We start from the raw sequence: 23,788 nt of genomic DNA, 5'->3' as shown, positions 1-23,788 counted from the left end.
ACCACATCACTTGTTTCAAAGTCTGTCAGTGATTGGTCACTGCACATCTGTTATTCAGCTCATATGCAAACAGCAAAGAGGTAGCTGTGTTGCCTCCTTATCTCCCAGTGATAAACTCATGTAGACATTTCATAAAAATGGATTTTTGGAAGAGTGTGCAGCAAAGAAATAAAAAGTGACAACACTGAAGGTAAAATTCAAACAAATATAAAAGGAGATATAGAAGAAATAGCTGATCATGGGAATGTTGACACATCCACCGTTCAAGAGACTGTAAGAAGAACTTAGTGAAGATGAACTTATGAACATAAGGCAATTGTGACAAAAAGGCTGAAAATGTTCCAGAGAAAGTAATGCTGCTAAAATTATTAGAATTACAGGAATTCTCAGAGATATTTCACAAAACTGAAAGCACACATGTTAAAATGTTAGAAGCTGATCCAGATCAGAAAGAAGTAGGACAGTTTGCAAAGGCATAGAAAAGATGCTCACTATGTATTGTAAACTACATGATGAGAAGGCAGCAAGCACTGTTCAAATAACTCTGGATAAGACTTTTACAGAAAAAAATTTTCAATGTTTCTGACATTTTAAATCACAGTACTAAATAAATATTAGTTTTAATATTATTCCATTCCTTATATCTTTATAATCTGTAATAAGAGAGTTTTCAATATTTTGACAAAAATTTTAAAGGTCACAGAGCAGTAAAACTGCTGCAATGGTCACACTGCAAGATTTTTTTTATCTTGCACAGTCATTTCTACGGCACTGTGCTACAATGCAAAGCAAGGACTGCCTACATATGCTATTTGCATTATACTATGCTATCTCCCTAAACATACAAAAGGTTTTAATGTGGGAGATTTGAAAGAAACTTTAGATTCCTTCCAGAACTGATTAAAAAGTAGACTAAATTATTGAGGACTTCAGCTAATGATAAACAAGAACTTACAAACATCAAGGTGATAATTTTATGGTCTGTGACATCTGCATCCTTAGAAGTCCTCAAGAAGAAAATGCACAATTATGTCTCCTAATTTTCTCATTGATTTAGACACTGGGGTTTAAAAAAAATGCTCATCAATTTTGGGGTTATAAAATAAGTAACAAACTTACAAGGAATTTTCAAGCTAATCCAAGACTCAGATACCTTCAAGTGGAATGTTTATATAACAATATAAATAATTAATTAAATGAAATTACCAATAGACAATGAATGTTATATTCACAGAAGCTCAATGTAGCCTCCAGGAAAAAGTAAGAGTTGAACTGGACCTAGCTTATGTAGCCCAATAATAATGGGAGCAGGGAAGAAAACTCCGGGCACAGAGCTTGGCATAAACAAGAAGAAAGAAGAAAAAGGAAGACTGGACCAACAAGAGCAGGTCTGTCAGCCAAGTATCAAGAAATAAAGGAGGAAATGTGACCACTTATGCAGAGTCTTAAATATCAGGCCAATTGGCAACATGGAACAACAAAGTTTCCAATGAGAAACTTGTTATAATAAAAGGTTACCACAACAAAATAAGAAAGAAACTATAAGAACCTGGATTGTAATACTGGCTATGGAAAGAAACTATACAGATATACATGGAATATATTTAAGAAAAAATGCAAAGAGGTTATTAACAAATTTGATAGAAGAAAAGGAAAAAGGAAAGAGATCAATAACCTAAATGTATAACCAGGTAACTGGGAGCAATAACCCCACTGGAGAATTCAAAACATCAAGAAAGCCACTTGGTCCAAAGAGGTAAGATGAGCTTGTAGGGAGGATCTGACCATGAGGAACTTTAGATCACTGAAAAGATGTCACTTCTGTTTCCAGTAATGACTGAGCAAGATTCTAGCAGAGCCACTACCACACACACAAAAAAAAACTATAAAATCTAGACATAACACAAAAAGAAGCTACCTGAAAGAACTGGAGAGCAAAGAGAAGAAGGAAGATTCTGAAGAAAACTGTGACATGAGTTCCCATTTTTAAAGTGCAGACATAATGTGCAACCATAGTGGTGCACAGGGTAACAGGAATGCTGTCTTTCTGGCCTGGGGAATCAGAATGCTCAAGCACAGGAAACTATAGCCTTTGGCCAAGGAGGAAGGGGATCCCAAAAGGAAGAAAACCAGAAAAAGGATACTCAATTTCTGTCTACCAACATCTTTGGACAGCCCTTGAACTACCATGTATGAAACAAATTCAAACCAGTTCAGCTAAAGACAAAAGATCTCTACTGAAGCTAGAGCTTCAATTCAAGAAATAAAGTATGCATTGTGAAATCAAAATGTAGAGTAGATGAAAAAGATTATACTGTGTAGCACAGGGAAATATATACAAGATCTTATGGTAGCTCACAGAGAAAAAAATGTGACAATGAATTATATATATGTTCATGTATAACTGAAAGATTGTGCTCTACACTGAAATTTGACACATTGTAAAATGATTATAAATCAATAAAAAATGTTAAAAAAAAAAAGAAAGTATGCAGTTCTGTTCTAACCAAGATAATTACCTGCCAAACAACAACTAAAAACAAAGAAAAGGTTTCAAGAGAAAAAAAAATCAACTCAAAGATATTCAAATAAACCAGTAAAAGTCAGGAAGTGAGTAACAGAGGAACAAAAATAGAGAAGACAAATAAAATGGTAATGGCAAAATCAACAGCACTGATAATTACATTAAATGTTAATGGACAAAGATTCCAATTAAAAGACAAGAGTGCCAAAACTGATCTAAAAAGCAAGACATAATTATATGCTGTCCAAAAGAGAAGTTATTATAAATGCATAGACCTAGAGAAATTGAAAATATATGGATAATTGACACATTATAAATTGACTATAATTCAATTATATACATATATACATATATATATACATAATGGTATCGTTAGGTTATCTATGAGGATAGATAGATCAATGGAACAAAACAGAAGGTGCACTAAAACCCCCATGTGTTTATGGATAATTGGTTTGTGACAAAGATGCCAAAGATTTAATAGGGAAGGCATAGTCTTTTCAACAAATATTGCTGGAACATGGTTATCTATATGGAAAACACACAAATAAATCTTTATCCTTACCTCACACCATACCTCAAAATCAACTCAAAATGAATCACAGATGTAAAGGGAAAAACTATAAAAATTCTAGAAGAAAAGATAGGAAAAACTTTATAACCTAGAATAACACAAATATTTCTTAAACAGGATACAGAAAGAATGAACACAGACAACAGCTAAGAAGCAGTTAGAGATAAGGTATAATAATGGGATTTGGCTTATTTTTGGAGGGGAGAGGTGTCTCATACTGGTTTTGTTCATATGTATTTTGTAGCCCATATCACACCAAAATCATACTTTCATTCAGACAAAATAAACATGAATAGACTTTCCATCCAATCTCTGTAGCCCTTGGGTCTTTACATAAAATATTAACATTTACAGAGAGAGAGAAATTGGAAGGTATGTTTTCCCACATCAAACAGTGAGATTTCAGAGAAGGATTTTAGAAAGTCAAAGAAGAATGAAAAAGCCAGTTAAAAAAATTAAAATTAAGAAAAAGGAGTTGATAAAATTTCACCAGATATATATTTATGACAAGACAGTATAAGTGAACCTTCTTTTATATAATGAATATATTCCCCCAAAATAAGTATAAAAGCAAGTTTTTATAAAATGAAACTTTTTATGCAGTAGTGGAAACTTCTTTTTAAATTAACTTTATTATGAATGATATTATATAGGAAGATCCTTTCATGATTTCAATAATAAACCCTAACTTATTTTTATATAATTCTAGATTCTCCTAAATTAGGTAGCTTCAGCCAAACATGGAGCTCATATTAATGCAAATATTAATATATAATAACTTCTCTTATAAAGGAAAAAATCAGACTAAAACTTGAAAAATTAACTTTTTAGGGTAATTTCTCTCACCTATAATCCTAAAAGTACAAATTTTCAGCCATTTTCTGTGTTAAAAATCACAAGAAGTTGACAAAAAAAAGTGGAAATGACAGAAAAAGGAAAAAGATCAAAACTTAAAGGTATTCACAAGTATAAGAAGGACACAAGATAAATGGATCTGAATAAGGAAAGAATGGAGATTTAAGCTCTCCACATTTATCAGGTTCATTGCATCAATCCTAAGCTTTAAAAAAAAAAAAAGGAAGAAAGAAAAAGAGAAGATGACACAAGCCAAGCCTTGCTAGAATAAGTTACTAATTTGAACACTTAATAAAAATGTCACAATCATGGCTGTTATACACCAAATACCTAGTATGTACAAGTAACAAATTATCTCTAACCCTTAAATAATCTTACAAGATAGGTATTATCATCCTATTTATCTTAACACCAGAAAGATTATGAGATTTACCCAAAACCATACGTCATTAAAAGAGAAGAAATTGAACAAAGTTCATCCTTTGAAAACAGCATTCTAACTCCCAAATGTGTTATATAACAATATTTTAAAATCAATTTTTTTATAATTATTATAGTTATAAAAATAAGTCCTTTAGGGGATTACAGAATATTAAACAACTCATAAGACAGCAGCAATACTAGAAATTCCACTGTATGACTCCAAAAATATATACCAGAATTAAAGTAGAAATATGACTATCACATGTTAATAACAGCAACAGTCTTTTTGAAACTTTTAGGAAATATCCACTAACTTTTGTTAACCCAACAGAAAGCCAAGAATAGGATCAAATGGTTTTGTGGGTCAATTAAAAAGTTCTCAAACACTTCAGTCACAGCTTAAGAAATCATTTCTAAAATAAATTGGGGGTTAGGCAGTGAACAGGTACACTGAAAATAAAGTATATACAAAACAAAGATAACAACTCAAGCCTTAAACTATTCAAGGGAATATAGATAATTATAATGATTTATAAGAAAAAAAATTTCTGATTAAATATCATTCTGGAAAAAAGCAATCATTGACAGGTAATACTTTAAACTGAAGGACAGAAGCATGATCATCATACCCCATCTAAAACATCTGTGCAAAAAAGAAATCCAAAACCTATATAAATAACTAGAAAGCATCCAATCAAGAAGCTGAGTGAAAAAAAAATTCCAATCTCAACATGCAAGAAAAGAATTAGAAATGGAAAGCCTACTGCCAAAGCATAAAATAGGAAGCCATTCATTAGTGTACCAGTTCATTGAAGCCATTTCACATCTTGCTAAAGTAAACTATTAAAACATTAATAACTGCACTGAGTCAATAAAATGCTGCATTAAAACAAGAAATAAGAACAAAAGATTCTATAAAAGTAAACAGAATTTCTACCTTTGGCCATTTGGGATTGAGAAGTCGAGCTTTGATTGCATCGTCCAGTGCCTTGTCATACTGCTGGATTTTCATGTAGGCTGCAGATCTGTTGCTATATAAGATGCAGTTCTGAGGGTCAACAGCCAGAGCTTCATTGTATAGAACAATAGCCGTGTGGAAATCTCCATCATGACAGGCCTGATTACTCTGACGAACTTTCTCAACAAATTCAGCTTTGCTCAGCACTGGTCCATCAGGACTTCTCTGGCCAATAGTCTTAGCACCAAAGAGAGGAATCTACAAACAAAGAAACTTTGTGAGACAAAGTTCAGATAATCCAGAGGGGTTCCTTGCCTGAACGTCAAGAGTCCATGGACATTCGTCATGGTCTGCTTTATACTATAGTTAACTTTTGTGCCCTGAAAGACAATAAACTCTCCAAGAAGCAGCCAACATAGTACCTTAAATATATATGTATATATGTATGTGTGTGTTCGTATTATATACATATTGTTGTAAACATACATATTTATATATGTACATATTTTTTGATTGAGAGAATGAATGAATGAAAGAATGAATGCAAACAAAGGCACTCAGGCTTTTCTTTGGTAATTTAAAGTTTACTAAGAAAAAAATGAAAATACAAACCTATGTAGACAATATGATCTTAACTATGTTAAGATGGTTGCACTTAAGAAATTAATCAAAGGAACAAGATCAAAATATTAACCATGTTAGGTTTTCTTTGAATATAAGATTACGAGCTATCTTCTTAAAATTCTCTTTTACCCAAATGCTACGCAATAAGCACATGTAAGTTTTAAATTAGAAAAATAAACTTTCATGTACCAAAGAATCTTTCTAGACTGGCAAATTTTATAACTATAATTTGGCCACTACCATGGAATTTCAAAGACAAACACCAGTTTTTGGAGATCACCAAAAAAAAAAAAAAATCTGCTGTAAATCGTATCTTGGCAATTTAAGAACTGTTTTTGACATTTATTTTTCCAAATCACTAAGTTTTCTATGACTTTAGAGTAGTGACCTTAAAACAAAAGGGAGTGAATGAGTCAAATGTTATTCATTTTTAAAACAGGAAAATTATAACTTGCATTGGAGTCCCAAGGATAGACACATAAGACAGCACTATCAAGAGAGAAAGTTTGCAATGCTAAGCAGGCTTGCCCTAAGTGAAATTAAAACAAGAAGTATAATTTCCTTCCCCAGGTCTTCCTTTAAGACTAAGTCCAGTCTCTCCATTCAAAAGAGAATGGATCTGATATGTAACACACCAACATGTACAAATATAACAGATTCCTTACAGAGGTACTTACATTAAAAAGAACAGATTCCAAAGTGAGAAGAAAGAAGGCAGAGCTAATTTTCCACACAGGCAACTACAATTTTTCCTCTGCTTATAGAGATATCATATCCTACATTTCCAGGGCAATTTGAAATATTAAAACATCGTAGAAGTTTCAAACATCAGTGCCCAAGTTATATCCCTTAACTTCCTCATACTGGAAGTGGCCAATTATATATTCTGGTTAGGTTTTGGGGGTTTCTTTCTTTCTTTCTTTCTTTCTTTTATGATCATGAAACATATTGCATGAAAGTGAATGGACTATGTAACATTTACCGAACAACCAGGATTTTCCTGTTCTGAACAGCCTTGATTTTTAATTATTGTTTCCACATAATCAAACTAATACGTAAGACATTAACAATGTATAAGACTAATTTCATTTTGAGAAATATAGTCATCATAACTCTACCTAAGGGTTAGGGTTAGGCCGTAAGTTATAGAAACAAATCCTACATTTGAAAATCCAAGGGGGCAGCTAACTACCTGCAGGGAGGCCTATAGGGGTGACAAAAGAAAAAGGAAAATTCAGGCGTAGAACATAAAAAAAGCAATAACAGCCTTTAAAAGTAAAATGGTTAGGCTCATAGCTAGTCTAAAAGTAATAAAAACATGGTCTATTATACAGCATTACCTGGGAAGGGTAATAATTTTGGCTCAATGCCAACATAGATAAGAATCAAATTAAGAAAAGAAAGAGTTTGCATTCTATTACCTCCGTATACAATAATATAAAGTAACATTTCCCAAAACAAGGAACCCCTAGGTCCTCAGGAGACTGGGACGAAGTTAAATAAGCTGCTTCTTTAGTCGAAGATCTCTAACTTTTATTTTGCGCACTGTGAATCTGGTAGGGGAAATATCATACATTATGAGATCAAAGGACCTTTTTGGTGTAGTGCCTACCTGGACCAGAAATTACTTGAAACACTGATGTGAACTATTAAATAAGGTCTCCAAGAGCAAAGTAAAACACCATGGAAAAGCTAGTGCTAGTGCAGAAAGATTACAGATACTAGAAGAGAACTCCAACACCATCATCACTGCCAAGTGCCCACAAATTTAAGAGAAAAATAGACTCTAGTAAGTGTTGAAAGAAGCACCAAATTTGTCAAAATATGCCTGTGTCTACTCAGCTGGTTACAATGTGGTCCTTAGGAGGCTAAGAAAAAGCAATTTTTGTGTATAGTTTTTAAAAAGGGATATAATTTCCCTAGTCCTTCTCTATCTGACATGCCTTCTTAACTAAGCTTAATCATTTCTAGTTTTTTTATTTAAAGTGAAAGATTTGCGACTCTTCCTTTCACTTGACCACTTGGAGGCAACTGCAGGGTTATTCTCTGGCCTAATTTCAATACTGATGTGTCTGAGGAAAAGAAAGGATCAAGGAGAAGGCAAGAGACAGAGAAACAGCCAATCAGTGGAGAAGTCAGAACAAACACAACATTTAACAATTAAGTTTGCCATCTTACATGGGTGCAATTCGTGTTACCCCAAAATAATCACAATAGTAACATCAAAGATCACTGATCACAGATCACCATAACAAATACAATAATGAAAAAAATTGAAATATTGTGAGAATTACCAAAATGTGACACAGAGATACGAAATGAGCAAATGCTGTTGGAAAAACACTGCTGATAGACTTGCTCGGCAAAGAATTGCCACAAACCTTCAATTTGTAAAAAAATGCAGTATCTGCAAAGTACAACAAAGTGAAGCACAGTAAGATGAGGTACGCCTGTACTTTAACCAATGACAAAACTGCCAATAGTTATGTCAATAGTAGATATGCTTTAGGTGGCTCATGATTTTGGAATGTTGTGGAAGCAATGTGGCTTTCTTAGTCCTAACAGAAATAAAATTTAAAATGGCCCCTAGGTTCAGGAATCATTGGATGCATTACTTTAACCTGCCATTTTAGCTATTAAGATTTCAGGGCATTCTAAAGTTGACTCTCTGGAAGCTAAGGGAAATCACCTTACTGACATTTCTGCAAAGAATGCTGCCTTTAAAGAAGCCAACAACAGCCAAACCTCTGTCATGGTCAAAAGGGATATATCCCCAAATGATAACTTTGAAAAACTAGCTAGAGAAGCCAAACAACTGGCCTCAGCAAGAGAGAAACAAATGGAAATTCAACAACTGTTGACTTGATAAAGAGAGAAAGCTCTGGTTTGAACCAAATAACAACCTAGTCTTACCAGAGACTCTAACTAAAATTACCAGTCCTCACCACTGTACGTGCAATAAACCACTGGTCTTCTGACAAAATGATAGCCTTCATAAGTCAATACTGGTGAGGAAACATTAACAAGGCCACAAAAAGTATCTACCTCACTTGCCCTATTTGTCTGAAGTACAACCCAGGGAATCCTGTTTGTACTGCTTCTGGATATTTTAAACTACCTAATGGACCATTCAAGGTCTGGCAAATGGATTTCTTATAAATTTCTCTGTCTCATGAATATAAGTATGTTCTAGTCATGGCCTGTTTGTTTTCACACTGGACTGAAGCCTACCCTTTCAGACAGGATACTGCCTCCTCCATGGTTAAAAAGTCACTTTGGAAAAAATTATCCTAACCTGGGGAGCTCCTCTCAAACTTCATGTCATAGTGATCAAGGAACTCATTTTAGTGGCCAGGTACTTTGACAAGTGTGTGCAGTTCGGCTGATTTTACTATACTTTCACTGTGCTTACTACCTTCAATCCTCTGGTTTAGTCAATTCACTAACCACATTAAGACTCAATGGGGTGGGGAGGATAAATGAGGCATTTGGGATTAACATATACACTCTACTATATATAAAATAGATGAACAACAAGGATCTACTGTATAGCACAGGGAACTATATTCAATATCTTGTAATAACCTATAATGGAAGAGACTGAAAAAGAATACATATATGTATATGTGAGTATGTATAACTGAATCACTTTGCTGTACACCTGAAATGAACACAATAGTGTAAATCAGCTATACTTCAATTAAAAAATGATATAACAATCCTCCTCATAATAAACAAACAAAATTTCTTGTGTCCTTAGGGGGAAAAAAGACTCAACTGGAAAAATTTGTAGAGGCTTTCCAAATACCTTGCCAAAAGCATTGCCATTGGTCCTTCTAAATCTTAAATCCACCCCTTTTGGAATTCATAAATGCTCAGCTTTTGAGATAGTCACAGGTTGCCTAATGCACTTGGCTACTGCTTCTTTTGACCCACAACTGATAAAAAGAGAGATACTCCAATACTGCAAAAGTTTAATTGCTTCTGTTAAAAATAACCATGCTTTGATAGAGCAATCTTTTCATAGTGCACTCTGAGGAGACGAAAACCTTATGCATCACATCTTGAAATCTGGAGATTTTGTTTACTGGAAAAGACACCTCCAGAAGAGCACTCTCCAACCTCATGGAAAGGCCCTTATCAGGTACTGCTAACCAACCCTTTTACAACTAAACTCCAAGGAACAGACTCCTGGATTTGCATGACACATCTAAAGACAGCACCAAACCTTGACTGGATCTACACATCCTCTGGTGACCTGACAGTAAAGAGTTCCTGAAATTGAAGCAGACAACATCTGATGAGACAGCTTTCCCAAGAATACCTGGACCAGGCCCATTGGAAGTTTGTCACCAAACTGCTGATGATGACATAGTGCTTCAGATGATCTCCAGTGTCTATGATCCTAATAACACATGGACTTTAGATAAAAAGTGCCTGAGAGTTCTCCCTCCCACCCTCCTTGTTACTCAAATATGACCTCATTAAGTTTCCAATCTGTGCACTTTCCCTCCAACATGAGCTACTACACCCGGAAATGTTCTTCCTGGCACTAAAGGACAAAATCCACTAAAACTAGAAAACCTGACTCATGATAAGTAATGCTTTCAGAGAAAGATCTTGATCAAAAAGGAGAAATGTAAAAAAACAAATAGATAAACAGAAACCTCAGTTAAATAGAGTTGGGAGACAAGAAAGAAAGGATAGCTCCCATGCCCTGCAACGACAGCAGAGCCCAACAGGAAGAAGAAAGACTCCTCTTCTTTCCTGGCAAGGACTCGGCCAATGAAAAGCCATGGACTCTTCATTTACTACGGCCCTCCCAATTTGCTTTTCCTCTCTTTAAAACTGTTCTCCTTCCCTTTCCATGCATGCTCACCATGGTTGCAGACCCCAAACTGCAACTCTCTGCTGATCCCAAATAAACCCATCCTTGCTGGAAAAATATTTGGCAGTCAATTTAAGTCAAAAGTAGCAAATAATAACAATAAAAACCACATCTAGCATCTATTTAGCACTCACTACAAGCTCAGAACAGTTTTAAATAGTACATATGTATTAATTCATTTAATCCTGACAACAACCCTGTGAAGCAGACAATGGTAGTATTCTCACTTTATAGATGGGACAATAAGGTGCAGATCTCATGCTTTTGACCATTACATATGCTACAATGCCATGAGACATGACTCTTAAAATTTAAGGCAGGCTTTGAAGGGCAACACTTAAACACAACTTGCTTACATACTTTTTAAAGTTCATATCTGAATTTTCAGCCAAATGGGAAATAATTTCCTCACACATGGAGTAATTTTTCAAGACTCTGTTGATAACATCTGACCTGACAACACACACAGGATAAAATAAGTAGAAAATAAGGCAATGAAATAATCTTCCACACTGCAAAATGAAACTACTACCTTCACTACTGTCCCATTCAGAAACTGGAAGTAAGGTAATTCTGGTAGATACACCGATTTATTTTATAAATCATTGTTTCTATTTACTGAAGCTTAAAAATATCTTGGGCTGAGAATATAGGTTTTAAAAGAGTTTATGATCTTTAATAGTAAATAATAAAAGTCTTACATATAAACTTTGTATAAGTGGAAATTTAATAAATTTTTTTTTACTTTCTGTGGTATTAAACTTAATGATATGTGATTTTAGTGTCACGATTAAGGATTCAAGATTTTCAAAAGCCAGTGTTAAAATACTGCTGTATCTAAAGTCATTATGCACAAAAAGTGATGAAATACACAAGGAGAAACAAAAAGTTTTAAATATTTCAGCTAAATTGATACAAATTCACTTTCACAACTCCCTCTGTAAAATCAATCAAATGACATGACAATGGTGGGAAACCAACCACATTGGAAATTTTTTTTAACTAGTAAATACATGAATTAATTCTAATTCTTCCAACCTCAACTAGAATATGTACTCTAAAGTAGAAGAGTAATCATATTTCTCTATACCTGCTAAATTGTTTACAACCCATCTCACAAAGGATATAAATTTTAAATCCTTCCTTCTCTAAATACTTGAGTTCACAAAAAGACATATCTTAAAACACAGCAGTGTAAAAATATCTCCATTCAACTATTTCAATTCTTTCCTTCAAGAATAAGGAGTAAGTTCAAAAATTAATATTTATTAAGTAAATACCTACATTTTAGCCCCACAGGAAATTCAAATGAGAAACACACAAATGAATAAATTTCTGAAATCCATTTTTTAACAACAAAAAATTCCTTTCTGAAAACTATAATTGTACATTTATTTCGCAAACCTGGCCTTGGACTAAAATTCTGAATCAACAAACGACTTACAGTACTAATTACACTTTGTTTCCAGTTAACAAATCTTAATTTGCACTATAAAGACTGATTCCCCTTCATCAATAAACAAGGAAGATACAAGCAGTGATTCTACTTTATAATTCCCTTTATTTCAGAGATGCATATGAAATTAGAATCATTCCTTTACTATCTTAAAAACTATCATTTTCATATAGCCTCATTCTGCTTAAGTTTTCTTCATTCTATGGCTTAATTCCCATCATTCATTTAAGAAACGTTTATGTCAGGTACTGCATAAGTATTAGTCTAATAACAGTTTTATAAATTTAAATACTTAAGAAAATAAACTGCTTACATTATAGCTAATTTTACGTTTTGACCAACAAAAAAGTTACTAGATAATAAAATGCAAGAACAAACTTAGTATCAAGTACTCATTCCTTTGCTCTGTCATCATCATAGAGATTCAAATTCTGGAATACTGTGCCAACATAACCCACAATAAAAACTAGGTTTTAACAAAATATCTAAGGGAAATCCTATATTGCTGTTCTGCAATAATTCTAACATTGAGTAGCAGAAGATAGTTATAACTGATCACTATTTGCTAAATGATCATTCAAATCAAAGATAGTCTAAGCATAATAGTTAAGAACGGAGACACCAGAGACAGGCTACTAAATTAGAATCTAGAGCAACTCAGCTTCCTAGCTGTGGATCTTCAACAAGTTACTACTTAATAACCCCACTGTACCTAAGTTTTCTCATGTGTAAAACAGAGATAGCAACAGCAACTACCTCATAAGGTAGTTGTGAGGATTAAATGAGTTAATTTATTTAAAGGACATAGAATAGTGCCTAACACATAGTAAGCACAATATGTTTGTGATAATAATCTGAAACCAACAGATTCTATACTTATGAAAGGAACACTACCTACACACAAGGACTCTATAATTTACATGATTCTTCTAAATATACCAAATGAAAATTTAATTTATGAAATATACTTGGAATGTATTGCCAATTTGTGAACAATTTTTATAAATGGTTTTCATAAATCTTTGTGGAGAGTAGGAATCAATTAACTTAACAAGAGCATTATCTGACAGTGGAGCAACTTTCAAAAATCCTCTTTCTATATAAGCTAAAACCATAAGGATCCAAGACAGCACTCTACACAAAAATATTATATATAGAGCAAAAGCAACTGTGGCAGTGTTTTTGTATCCTCTCAGGAAATTGTGCAATCTGCTGCAAAATACTTTTCCCAAGGACAAGAAAGTATACACGGGACAAATATCCAATAAAGATGCCCGAATTCCAAAATCATATTAGTAGCAGGCAGATTCTTGACAGTGGAATGAGAATGACCAGTTAATTCCAAAATAAAAGGTCCTATCCCAACCGAAGTGCTTGACCTTATTAAATATATACACTTCAATATCAAATTGTACTAACAAAGTTTCAGGAAACCAAGCTCTTAGTAGAGGAAGGTCACAGGGTAAGTCTTATGGAGTTGACAGTTTCCTCTGCTCCACAATTTGGCACAATAATCTAACAAGCACATGAAGGTTAACATGCCTGCACTAAAAATGTTGTCACTTAAAACACCTGATTATTTCAAAGAAAGTTCAGACATTTTAACATGTTTACATAACTTTTTTAATTCACAGAGACTTTCTCATTTATCTTAATTTCAGGTGTTCTCTATATAAATGCTTAGTGAATATTTTCTTAATTTTAGAAAATGTAAAGACAGATACTACAAGTCTTAACTATTTCTCAAAATGCAATTATTGGGCAAATGTTGATAATTATTAAATCAAAGTAATGAGAGAATATATGGGTTTATTTGGATTCAATCTATACTTCTCCATATACTCAAAATTATTTTTATATATAAACTCTATTTTAACTATTTTAACCTCTGGATTTAACTTGTCACTCGGCAGGACAGCCTCAGATGACAGGACCACCTTTGATGACCAGTATAAGCCTGCTCACTTTAACATGTACTAGTGAAAACAAAAATGGGAATGGGGCAAATAAAGGTTTAAAGAGAGTATCTTTAATGGCGTTTTAAAAGATTGTACATTTTTTTTTCCTAGTTAACCTTTTTTTTAACACCTCCAATGAGATATATTTCACATACCATATAATTCATCCATTTAAAGGATACAGTTTCACAGTTTTTGATTTATTCACTTTGATAACCATTACCACAATTTTAATATTCCCATAACCCCAAAAAGAAACTCCACACCAATTAGGAGCACCTTCCCACTCCTACTCCAAGTACCTAGCAAATAATCCATTTTCTGTCTCCATGGATTTGCCTGTACTGAATACTTCACATAAATGGAATCATACAATATGTGATCTTTTGTGAGTAGTTTTTTTTTAATCAGAACAATGGTTTCAAGGTTCATTTATATTGTATCATATATTAGTTCTTTTTATGGCTGAATAATATTCCTTTGTATGAATATACCACTTGGTTTATCCACTTAACACTTAGTTGATGCACTTATGGATTATTCCCACTTTTTTCCTATTATGAATAATGCTGCTATGAACATTCATGTGCAAGTTTTTGTGTGGACAAATACTTTTATTTCTCTCGGGTATATGCCTAGGAGTAGAATCACTATGCTACATGGCAGCTCTATGTTTAGCATTCTGAAGAGTTACCAAATTGTCTTCAAAAATGGTTACACCTATGTATAATTGAAAAATTGTGCTCTACATTGGAATTTGACACAACATTGTAAAATGATTATAACTCAATAAAAAAAGTTAAAAAAAAATGGTTGCACCACTTTACATTCTTCCTAGCAGTATACAAGAGCTCCAGTTTCTTGATATCCTTGTCAATGCTTGTTATTGTCTTTTTCACTTTAGCCATCCTACTAGGCATGAAATGGTATTTCATTGTGGTTTGATTTGCATTTCCCTGATGACTAATAATTTTGCATATCTTTTCATATGCTTATTAGCCATTTGTATGCATTGAGAAATTTCTGTTCAAATACTTTGTCCATTTCTTAATTACATTTTGTCTATCATTGAGTTATAAGAGTTCTTTATATATTACCAACACAAGTCCCTTATCAGATATATGATTTGCAAATATTTTCTTTCATTATGTGGGATTTCTTTTCACTTTCTGGCAGCTGTCTTTTAACACATAAACATTTTTCATTTTTATAAAGTCCAATTTATCTACTTTTTCCTTTCTTACCTGTGTTTTTGGTATTATATTTAAGAAATCATTGCTTAACCCAAGGTTACAAAGTTTGCTCCTGTGCTTTTTGATAAGAGTTTTATTGTTTTTGCTCTTACATTTAAGTTTTTCAATTCACTTTGAGTTGATTCCTGTTTATAGTATGAGGTAAGGGTCAAAATTCGTCCTTTTGCACATTGGTATCCAGTTGTCCATTGTCCAGCAACATTCATTGAAAAGACTATTCTTTCCCCCACTGAATGGTCTTCACATCATTGTTGAGAATCAAATGACAATAAGTGTGAGGGTTTATTTCTGGATTCTCAATTCCACTGGTCTACGTTATTATTATTATGCTAGTACCTCACTGTCTTGATTACTGTCACTTTACAGTAGATTTTGAAATTGGGAATTCTGAGTCCTCTAAGTTTGTTCTTTTTCAAGATTGCCTTAGCTATTCTGGGTACTCTGCATTTCCATATGGAAATTCTTGTCGATTTCTCCAAAAAAAAAGGCAGATGGGATTTTGATAGGAACTGTGCTTAACCTGCACATCATTTGGGGGAGTACTGTCATATTAACACTGTTAAGTCTTTTGGTCCATGAACATAGGATATCAAGATTAGACTTATTTTTATTTTAAAACTACATTCCTTAAACTGGCCAGTCCAACTGCTAAAATAAAACAACCAGGAAAAATACCTTCAGCCCCAAAGAACTGAATCTATTTCAGCTTTACTTGATGCTGCAGAATTTAATCACAAAAGAATAGTCACACAGAGATCCCAATAATAATTGCTAGAATGTTTGTTTTTTAAATCTAATAATTACCCTCTTTCCTTCTCCCATCTCCACTTGCTTCTACTTTCTATTTATTTGATTGATTCTTTCCCAGTATGTCTTTTTCTTTTAACCTATTCTATCATGACTTTCTCCTCCTCACCTTCAAAAACTATTTTTTCTTGTGTCTATAATGTAAAAATGAGCACCAATGTATTTCTATATGCATTTTTTGGCAAAAGCTAAATATTAAGGTTAATTTGATTTTCCTTTTATGATGACTGACAGAAGAAAATAATAATCTTAGTAAGTTTCGTCTTCATCAAAGTGATATTCTTAATGCAATTCTGCAAGTGCAAAGAATAGTAATTTAAAAAAAAACAACCTTCCCTATTATTTTCTGAACTAAGTTCACAGTAATTTGAAACACTAGTATGGAAATTTCTGAACTTCCACTATGGCAAGCTTAGCCAGTGATAGCATGGAAATACCAAATATGTAATCATGAAAAGGGAAATCACATACAATAAGATGACTTTCCATATTTAACAGTTCCAGCTAAATTTTTTTTAATTTTGCAAAACCACAACACACTCAGGTTAGCTGTGTTACTTAGACCACCAGCTATTTGTCAGCAATCCTGTTCTTTATCCACAAAATAGTACCACATCCTCATTATAAATCATCATTTGTCAGCTAGAATCTCAACCATTCACATTTCAGATTGCTTCAAGTTAACTTTGCACTATTAATTATTAAATAATGCATGTTCTTCAGACTGAAATTTCCTCTCCTAGAGGTAATGTAGCCATGAGACGAAAAGGGGTTTTTGGTAGTGGTCACTGTGAGAGTAATTAGAGCCATACTATGACATCTGCTTCCCTCCTTTCTCTATTCTACTCTCTAGTTACAGTTACTGCCTTTTCAATCTCCCAACACTACTTTTGATCTCTAGTAAGAGGGACTAGTCACTAACCTCTAGTTAAAGAATAGAAGGATATTATCACCATTTTCCATTTCTCAACAGCAAGAAAATACTAATGATAAAATGAGCCTTATATTGCAACATTAAGTAGACATTACCGATCATGTAATTCTAGCCAAAAATATTTAACTTGGATCCATCAAGTCTTTCTGTACAGCTTGTAGTTTACAGGAAATAAAGGAACAAGATAAATGACACCACATGGAAACCACCAGACAAATCCAGAGGACAACTGCAGAACAACTGGTTAGGTTTCTTCAATCATTCTGTGTCATGAAAAAAGGGGTCATGCTAGATTAAGAGACATAAGAATATTAATTAAGTCCTGGTCCTGGATTAGATACTGATTTTGACATAACAGCTTTAAAGAATATTTGGAATATGTAAGAACAATACTAGATACTGTCTGAGAATTTAATAAGAGGAAAATTTACTTAAATGAAAAGGCGGGGGGATGGAAATCACTGACTGAAAAAAGCTTCACAACAGTATATATGTTCACCATACATTCCAGCAACCCCACTCATAAATATTTACCAGAAAAAAAAACACATATGTATACACACACACATACATATTTGTGTGGATGTCTGTATTATGAAACACACAAAGACTTACATGTGAATGTTCATAGCCACTCTATTCACAATCACTAAAAACTGGAAACAACCCAAATGTTCATCAACTGGTGAATGGTTAGCAAGTTGTAGGACACATACATTGGAGTAGTACTCAGTAATAAAAAGGAACAGTCTTCTATTACTTTTACTGCGATGGTTATTATATAACTATATATATTTGTCAGAACTCAAAGCTATACATTTAAAGTTGATAAATTTTATTTTACATGAATTATACCTAAATAAAGCTGATTTTAAATATAATAAAATATAATAAAAATTAAAGACATTTTGTGCAGTGTTCTCTTATTTTAGTTAAAACACCTACAAACACTTGTGTTTATGTGTGCAAATACTATAATACAGAAAGATGCACAGAAAAAGTTCCAATAAGATATATATTAAGATATTAATAGTAGTAATCACTGTATTTGTAATGCTATGGGGGTATTTTTGCTTATCTTGTATATTATAATTTTGTACAATGGACACATGCAGCTTTTATAATAATAAAAGCATTTAAAAAAACAAACACCAACTTTGATTTAAAATATTCTCATAGAAATGTCTATGAGCTATCAATCTGGACTTGTGGATTATAAATTTAATTATAACTGTGATTTTTGAAGGTAAGTTTTTATTGTTAAAGTAATATTTAGAGTGTAAATAATTATTTTCTTTGATTCAGAGTGAACATTCAATGCACATATGTTCCAAGCGTCATATTTGGTTTATATTGTCTCTGGTTTCTTCCTGGACAAAATAACAATATATTCCAGCAACTGAAGAGACATCAAAATAAAAGTACTATTAAATTTCAGTTCAAACATCAGACTTCGTCTCAGAGTTTTTTTTAAAAATAGCAATCAATCAAAAGAAGTGATAACTGTAACCATCAAATTTAATGAAAAAATGTTGCTTCTGCTTTTAGGAGAAATAAGTACTAAAAGAATAGCACATTAATAAAAACTATGGGGTAAAAGCAAACAGCTTTCAGTTACACTTTTATTATTTTTAGTAATACTTACAAATACATTGTCAAATATCGTCTACAGCAGCCTAGATTAAGCAGGCTTTTATAATACAACTGTGTGATGTGAGAAACTTTGCCTTTCACTGTTCCTCAAGCACTCACAGGGATTTCCTGGGTCACAGAAAAGTGATGAGGACAGGAAGAGGTTTGAGGGTTTTGTTTGCGGTTTTCCCTTTGTGGGTTTTTGTGCTTGTTTGTTTGCTTTTTCCCTGTCATTTTACGTTTATTTATTTGGGAGGGGTAGGGGTTTTGGGGGAAAGGGTTTTTATTTTTGTTTTGGTTTTCTGGTTTAGTAGTTTTGTTTGCTTTTTGGCATGCTTTTACATAGAATTAATTAATGAAAAGAAGATAAACAACAAGTAGCAAATCCCTACCAAGGCATTGTTCTGAACATCTACCTAAATTCTCTTTTTTTTTGGGGGGGGTGATTAAGTTCATTTAATTATTTCTTTATTTTGATGGCGGTCCTGGGGATTGAACCCAGTACCTCACGCATGCTAAGCACACACTCTACCCCTGAGCTAAACCCTCCCCCTCCCCCACATTCTGGTTTATTTAACAATACTTTGAGAAAGATACTGCTACCCCATTATACTTTTGAGAATACGGAGATGTATAGCAGTTAAAAGTTGGCAAAAACTCATACAATTAGTAAGTAGCAGAACAAAAACTTAGAGATATGAATCTAGATCTGCATCCACACTTGAGCTTTCAAAGACCATTCTTCCTCACTGTTTGCAGGGAAAGATTTGAAATTGAAAACTGAACAGACTACCACTAAATAGTAATTAAAAGATATATCCAAAACTCAACTGTATTTCTCCTATGCACTAGAATGAACTAGTGATGAACAACAACAATGTAAAACAAAACATTAAAAACAGTTTCATGTACAATAGCACCAAATCAAATAAATGAACACTCAGGAATAAATTTTTGGAAGAAATGTAAGACTTGAACCTGGAAACTACAAAACATCACTGAAAGGACATATTAAACACAATCCCTATAAAAATTCCATCTACTCCTTGGCAGAAATTGATAAACTGATCCTAAAATCCATATGTAAGGGACCCAGAAAAGTCAAAACAGTCTTGAAAAAGAAGAATAAAGTTATAGGACTTACACTTAATTTCAAAATCTATTACAAAGCTACTGTAACCAAATAGTATAGTACTGGCATAAGGATAGACAGTAGAATAAAACTGAGAGTCCAGAAATTAAAACTAACATATAGTCAGTTGATTTTCAATAAGGGTGCAAAGAACATTCTATGGGATAAGAACAGTCTTTTCAATATATAGTGCGGGGACAACTGGATCACCACATGCCAAAGAATAAATTTGGACCACTGCCTTACACAATACACAAAAATTACCTCAAAATGGATTAACAACCTAAATATAAAGATTAAAAACATAGAACTCTCAGAAGAAAACATAGGGGTAAACCTTTACAACCTTGGATTTGGCGATGGATTCTGAGATATGACACCAAGAGCATGAGCAAAAGAAAAATAGATAACTGGACTTCATCACAATTAAAACTTTTTTTTCAACAAAGGACACTATCAAAAAAGTGAAGACAGTCTACAGAATGGGAGAAAATATTTGCAGATCATATATCTGACTTAGTATCCAGAATATTTAAAGAACTCCTACAATTCAGTAAGACAAATAACCAATTAAAAATTGGACCCCCAAAATGGACAAAGCCTTTAAATAGATATTTGTCCAAAGATACAGAAATGGTCAACAGGGACAAAAAAAAATGCCCAGTTTCATTAGTCATGAAGGAAATGTAAAACAAAATTGCAGTAAGATACCATTTAACACCTACTTAGATGGCTAAAGTTAAAAAGACAGACAAGTACTGGCATGATTGTAAAACTCTCATAAACTGCTGGTGGGAATGCAGAATAATGTAGTGCTTTAGGAAACAGTTTTTTCAACTCCTCAAAAGGATATAATAGTTACCATATAACCCAGAAATTGGGATATGCCTAGGAGGAATAAACACATAATGTCCACACTAAAACTTATACACAAATGTTCATAGTAGGACTGTTCATTACAACCAAAAAGTTGGAGGGTGGGGGGAAATCCATAACTATCAATACATTAAAAGATAAAATGTGGTATATCTGTTCAATTAAATATTACTTGGCCATAAAAAGGAATAAAATACTGATACAGGTATAACATGGATGAACCTAAAAAACACTGTGTTAAGTCAAAGAAGCCAGTGACAAAGGCTATATTTTGTAAGATCAATTATATCTCAACAAAGTTGTTTTTTTCCCAAAGATATGTAGTAGAAAAAGTCATGGTGACTATAGTTAATAATACTGTATTGTATATTTGACAGTTGCTGGAGATCTTTAAAAAAAAATTGTAACTACGTATGGAGATGGATGTTAACTAAACTTACTCTGGTGATTGTTTTGCAATATATCAAATCATTATGTTGCACACCTGAAACTAATACATTATCTGTCAATTAAAGCTCAACTGAAAGAAGGAATTTTTTAAAAGGCATCCTATAAACTACAAGAATAAAACAAGAAGGAACAAAAGAAAAAAGAGCATCTAATTTTTCCATTTTTCTTTAGATGCAGCCTCAACTTCCAAAATCTTATCTCCTTATACATTCATATTTTGTCCATGAACAACAAAAACTACTGAAACTAACTCAACTATTGAAATTATTAAAACATGAAAAAAAAGTGTCCCTGAAATAATTAACTTTCAAACAATTCTACTTTAGCACCAACTCTGAACTAAACATAAATCTCAGTTTCAAAATATCACATAAAGATTACAAATTCTCAGAGGTTTAAGCAAATTGCCAACTTTTCTGAGTAAACAGTAATTCAGATATGCTTTGATGAAAATGTAAATATTTACCTGCCTCAAAGAAATAAAATTCTATAAACCTTGTGTTCCCAAATGACGAAGAGAAAGAAACATGCATTTTTTTAAATTCAGAATTTTGTTTTAGAATTAATTTTAACCTAGCCAGGATACACATAGTTGATGGTTTATACTAAGCAATGTATAGCCTGCTTTTGCCTACAACATACTGAAAACATGGCATTTATAAAGTCACAACAATTAAGTTGGGACCTGAGAAAAATCACACTGTACAGTAAATCTGACAGATATTAATATCAAAAAGCTCCTGAAAATACCTGCAGAACTCCTATTTTGGAAACTCCCTAGGTTATTTGGTCTTCCTATAAATATTTACTGACCATCTACCACGTGCCAAGCACTGCACCTGGTACCAAGATGCCACGGTGAGCTACAAGCAGACCAAGTTCCTGCTCGCAGGAAGCTTAGGCTAAAATAGTGTTTGTCAAATTGGTCTGATCATAATAAATGATGAGCTTGTTAAAAAGTCAAAATCTGCTCCTCTACCTCGGAGAGTCTGAGTCCGTGGGCCCAGGGTGAGTTGTGACGCCTGTATTTTCCCCAAGCGCTCCAGATTATTTCTACACCCTGGCTGTTTGGGGGAGTCCAGTGCTCAGGAACAACCCATTTCATCCAGCGGGAGCCACACCTCCAAAGTCCATTTCGCTCAGCATCCTTCACCCTGACTGACAGACACCCCTAACACACCACGAAACTGAGGTGGGTGTAAAGCATTCCAAAATCACTGTGCTGAGACATCCACAGATTTGCTTCCTTCCGAGGACGGACAGCTCACTCCTCAGATTCTTTCTACCTGGGGCTGTCTGCGCACCTGAGCCTCCGGGGGCTGGGCCGACACCTGTCGCCCAGTGACAGCCGTCTACCTCTCCCGTGGGCTGAGGCGAAGAGGAGGCACCGCGCACATTAGGCGCCGACTGTATACCCCCCACGCCCCAGGCACGCGCGCACACACTCGCGCGGAAACTGAGGCGGGCAGGCGGCAGACTGGGTCCCGCCGCCGAGCGGCGCGAGGCACGGCTCGAACGCGGACAGCGGGACGGGTTCCGCCTCAGGGTGCTCGTCAGACGCCGAGGCCCGGCCCGGCCCGGCTCGCACCGACGGAGTTTCACAAAGAAAGTCTCCCGGCCCGCGCCCCTCACGCACTCACCGGCGCCGGCGCCGGCGGCGACTCAGACTCACGCCGCCTGCGGCTCCGTGACGGGGTCGGCCCTGGGGTGGGCTCGGGCGCCGGCGGCGGCGACTGCTCCATCCCCGCGGGGCCCGGGCTGCGTCTGCCTCGAGCTAACGGTCCCGCCAGCTAGGCGCGCGCGCCGGCCCCGCGCGCCATGTTCCCGCCGTGCTGCGCGCCGCCGCGGCAACCCACACCACCCCCCCGCCGCGCACGCGCCGCGCACGCTCCCTGCGCGCCTCCGCGGGTCCCTCCGACCGCGCAAGCGCGCACTCGCCGACCCCTCCCCGCGCGCCCCGCCTCGCGCCCTCCGGAGCCCGCCGCTGTTCCCGGCGTCGCGCCCACCCCCTCCGCACCCGTCCGGCCCGGCCCGAGCGCTCGCCGTTCTGGGCTGGTCGCTGCCTCCTGCCGCACTACGGACGACTCCCGGCCAGGCCCCGCGGCCCCTACCCGGCGCTGCCCTTCTTGCTTTACCTACTTGGGCTTGGGGCGATAGTCTGGGCCAGGACGAAGTTACCCCTAAGAAGTGCGGGGGGAAAGACGCCTCTGAGGGGAAGAGATCCTAGTCGCGGAGGTGTGCAAGCACGTGCACGAGCCTAAGTGGCACGGTGAATGTCCACGTCCCTGGGAAAGCCAGACTCAGTGGGGAAACCGAGTTCGAGTCCCACATGTCCGCCAACATTTGCCTGATTAATGTCAGGTCTCCAGGAGCCTGTTCCTTCTTAGGAAGGTTCGACCAACAAGCCATGTTGGGAAGACGCGAAATAATCCAGATGAAGTGTC

At 35.2% G+C, this 23,788-nt stretch overlaps 1 protein-coding gene across 1 annotated transcript in view; it reads right to left on the bottom strand.

The window, feature by feature from the left end:
* The window catches only part of TTC28 (tetratricopeptide repeat domain 28), a 480,591-nt gene extending 457,421 nt beyond the window's left edge, over nt 1-23,170 (bottom strand). Inside the window, exons 1-2 of the mRNA XM_072953148.1 lie at nt 22,985-23,170; nt 5,314-5,592 (exon numbers count right to left, since the gene is read on the bottom strand). Of these exons, the coding sequence (XP_072809249.1) occupies nt 5,314-5,592; nt 22,985-23,086 (381 nt within the window). The 5' untranslated portion in view covers nt 23,087-23,170. The remainder of the gene's footprint in view (nt 1-5,313; nt 5,593-22,984) is intronic.
* Between the last annotated feature and the right edge of the window lie 618 nt (nt 23,171-23,788).

This window comes from Vicugna pacos, chromosome 32, assembly GCF_048564905.1.
Source record: "Vicugna pacos chromosome 32, VicPac4, whole genome shotgun sequence".
Taxonomy (NCBI): domain Eukaryota; kingdom Metazoa; phylum Chordata; class Mammalia; order Artiodactyla; family Camelidae; genus Vicugna; species Vicugna pacos.
Note: the sequence above shows the minus strand (reverse complement) of the source record. Positions and strands in the feature narration are given on the sequence as shown.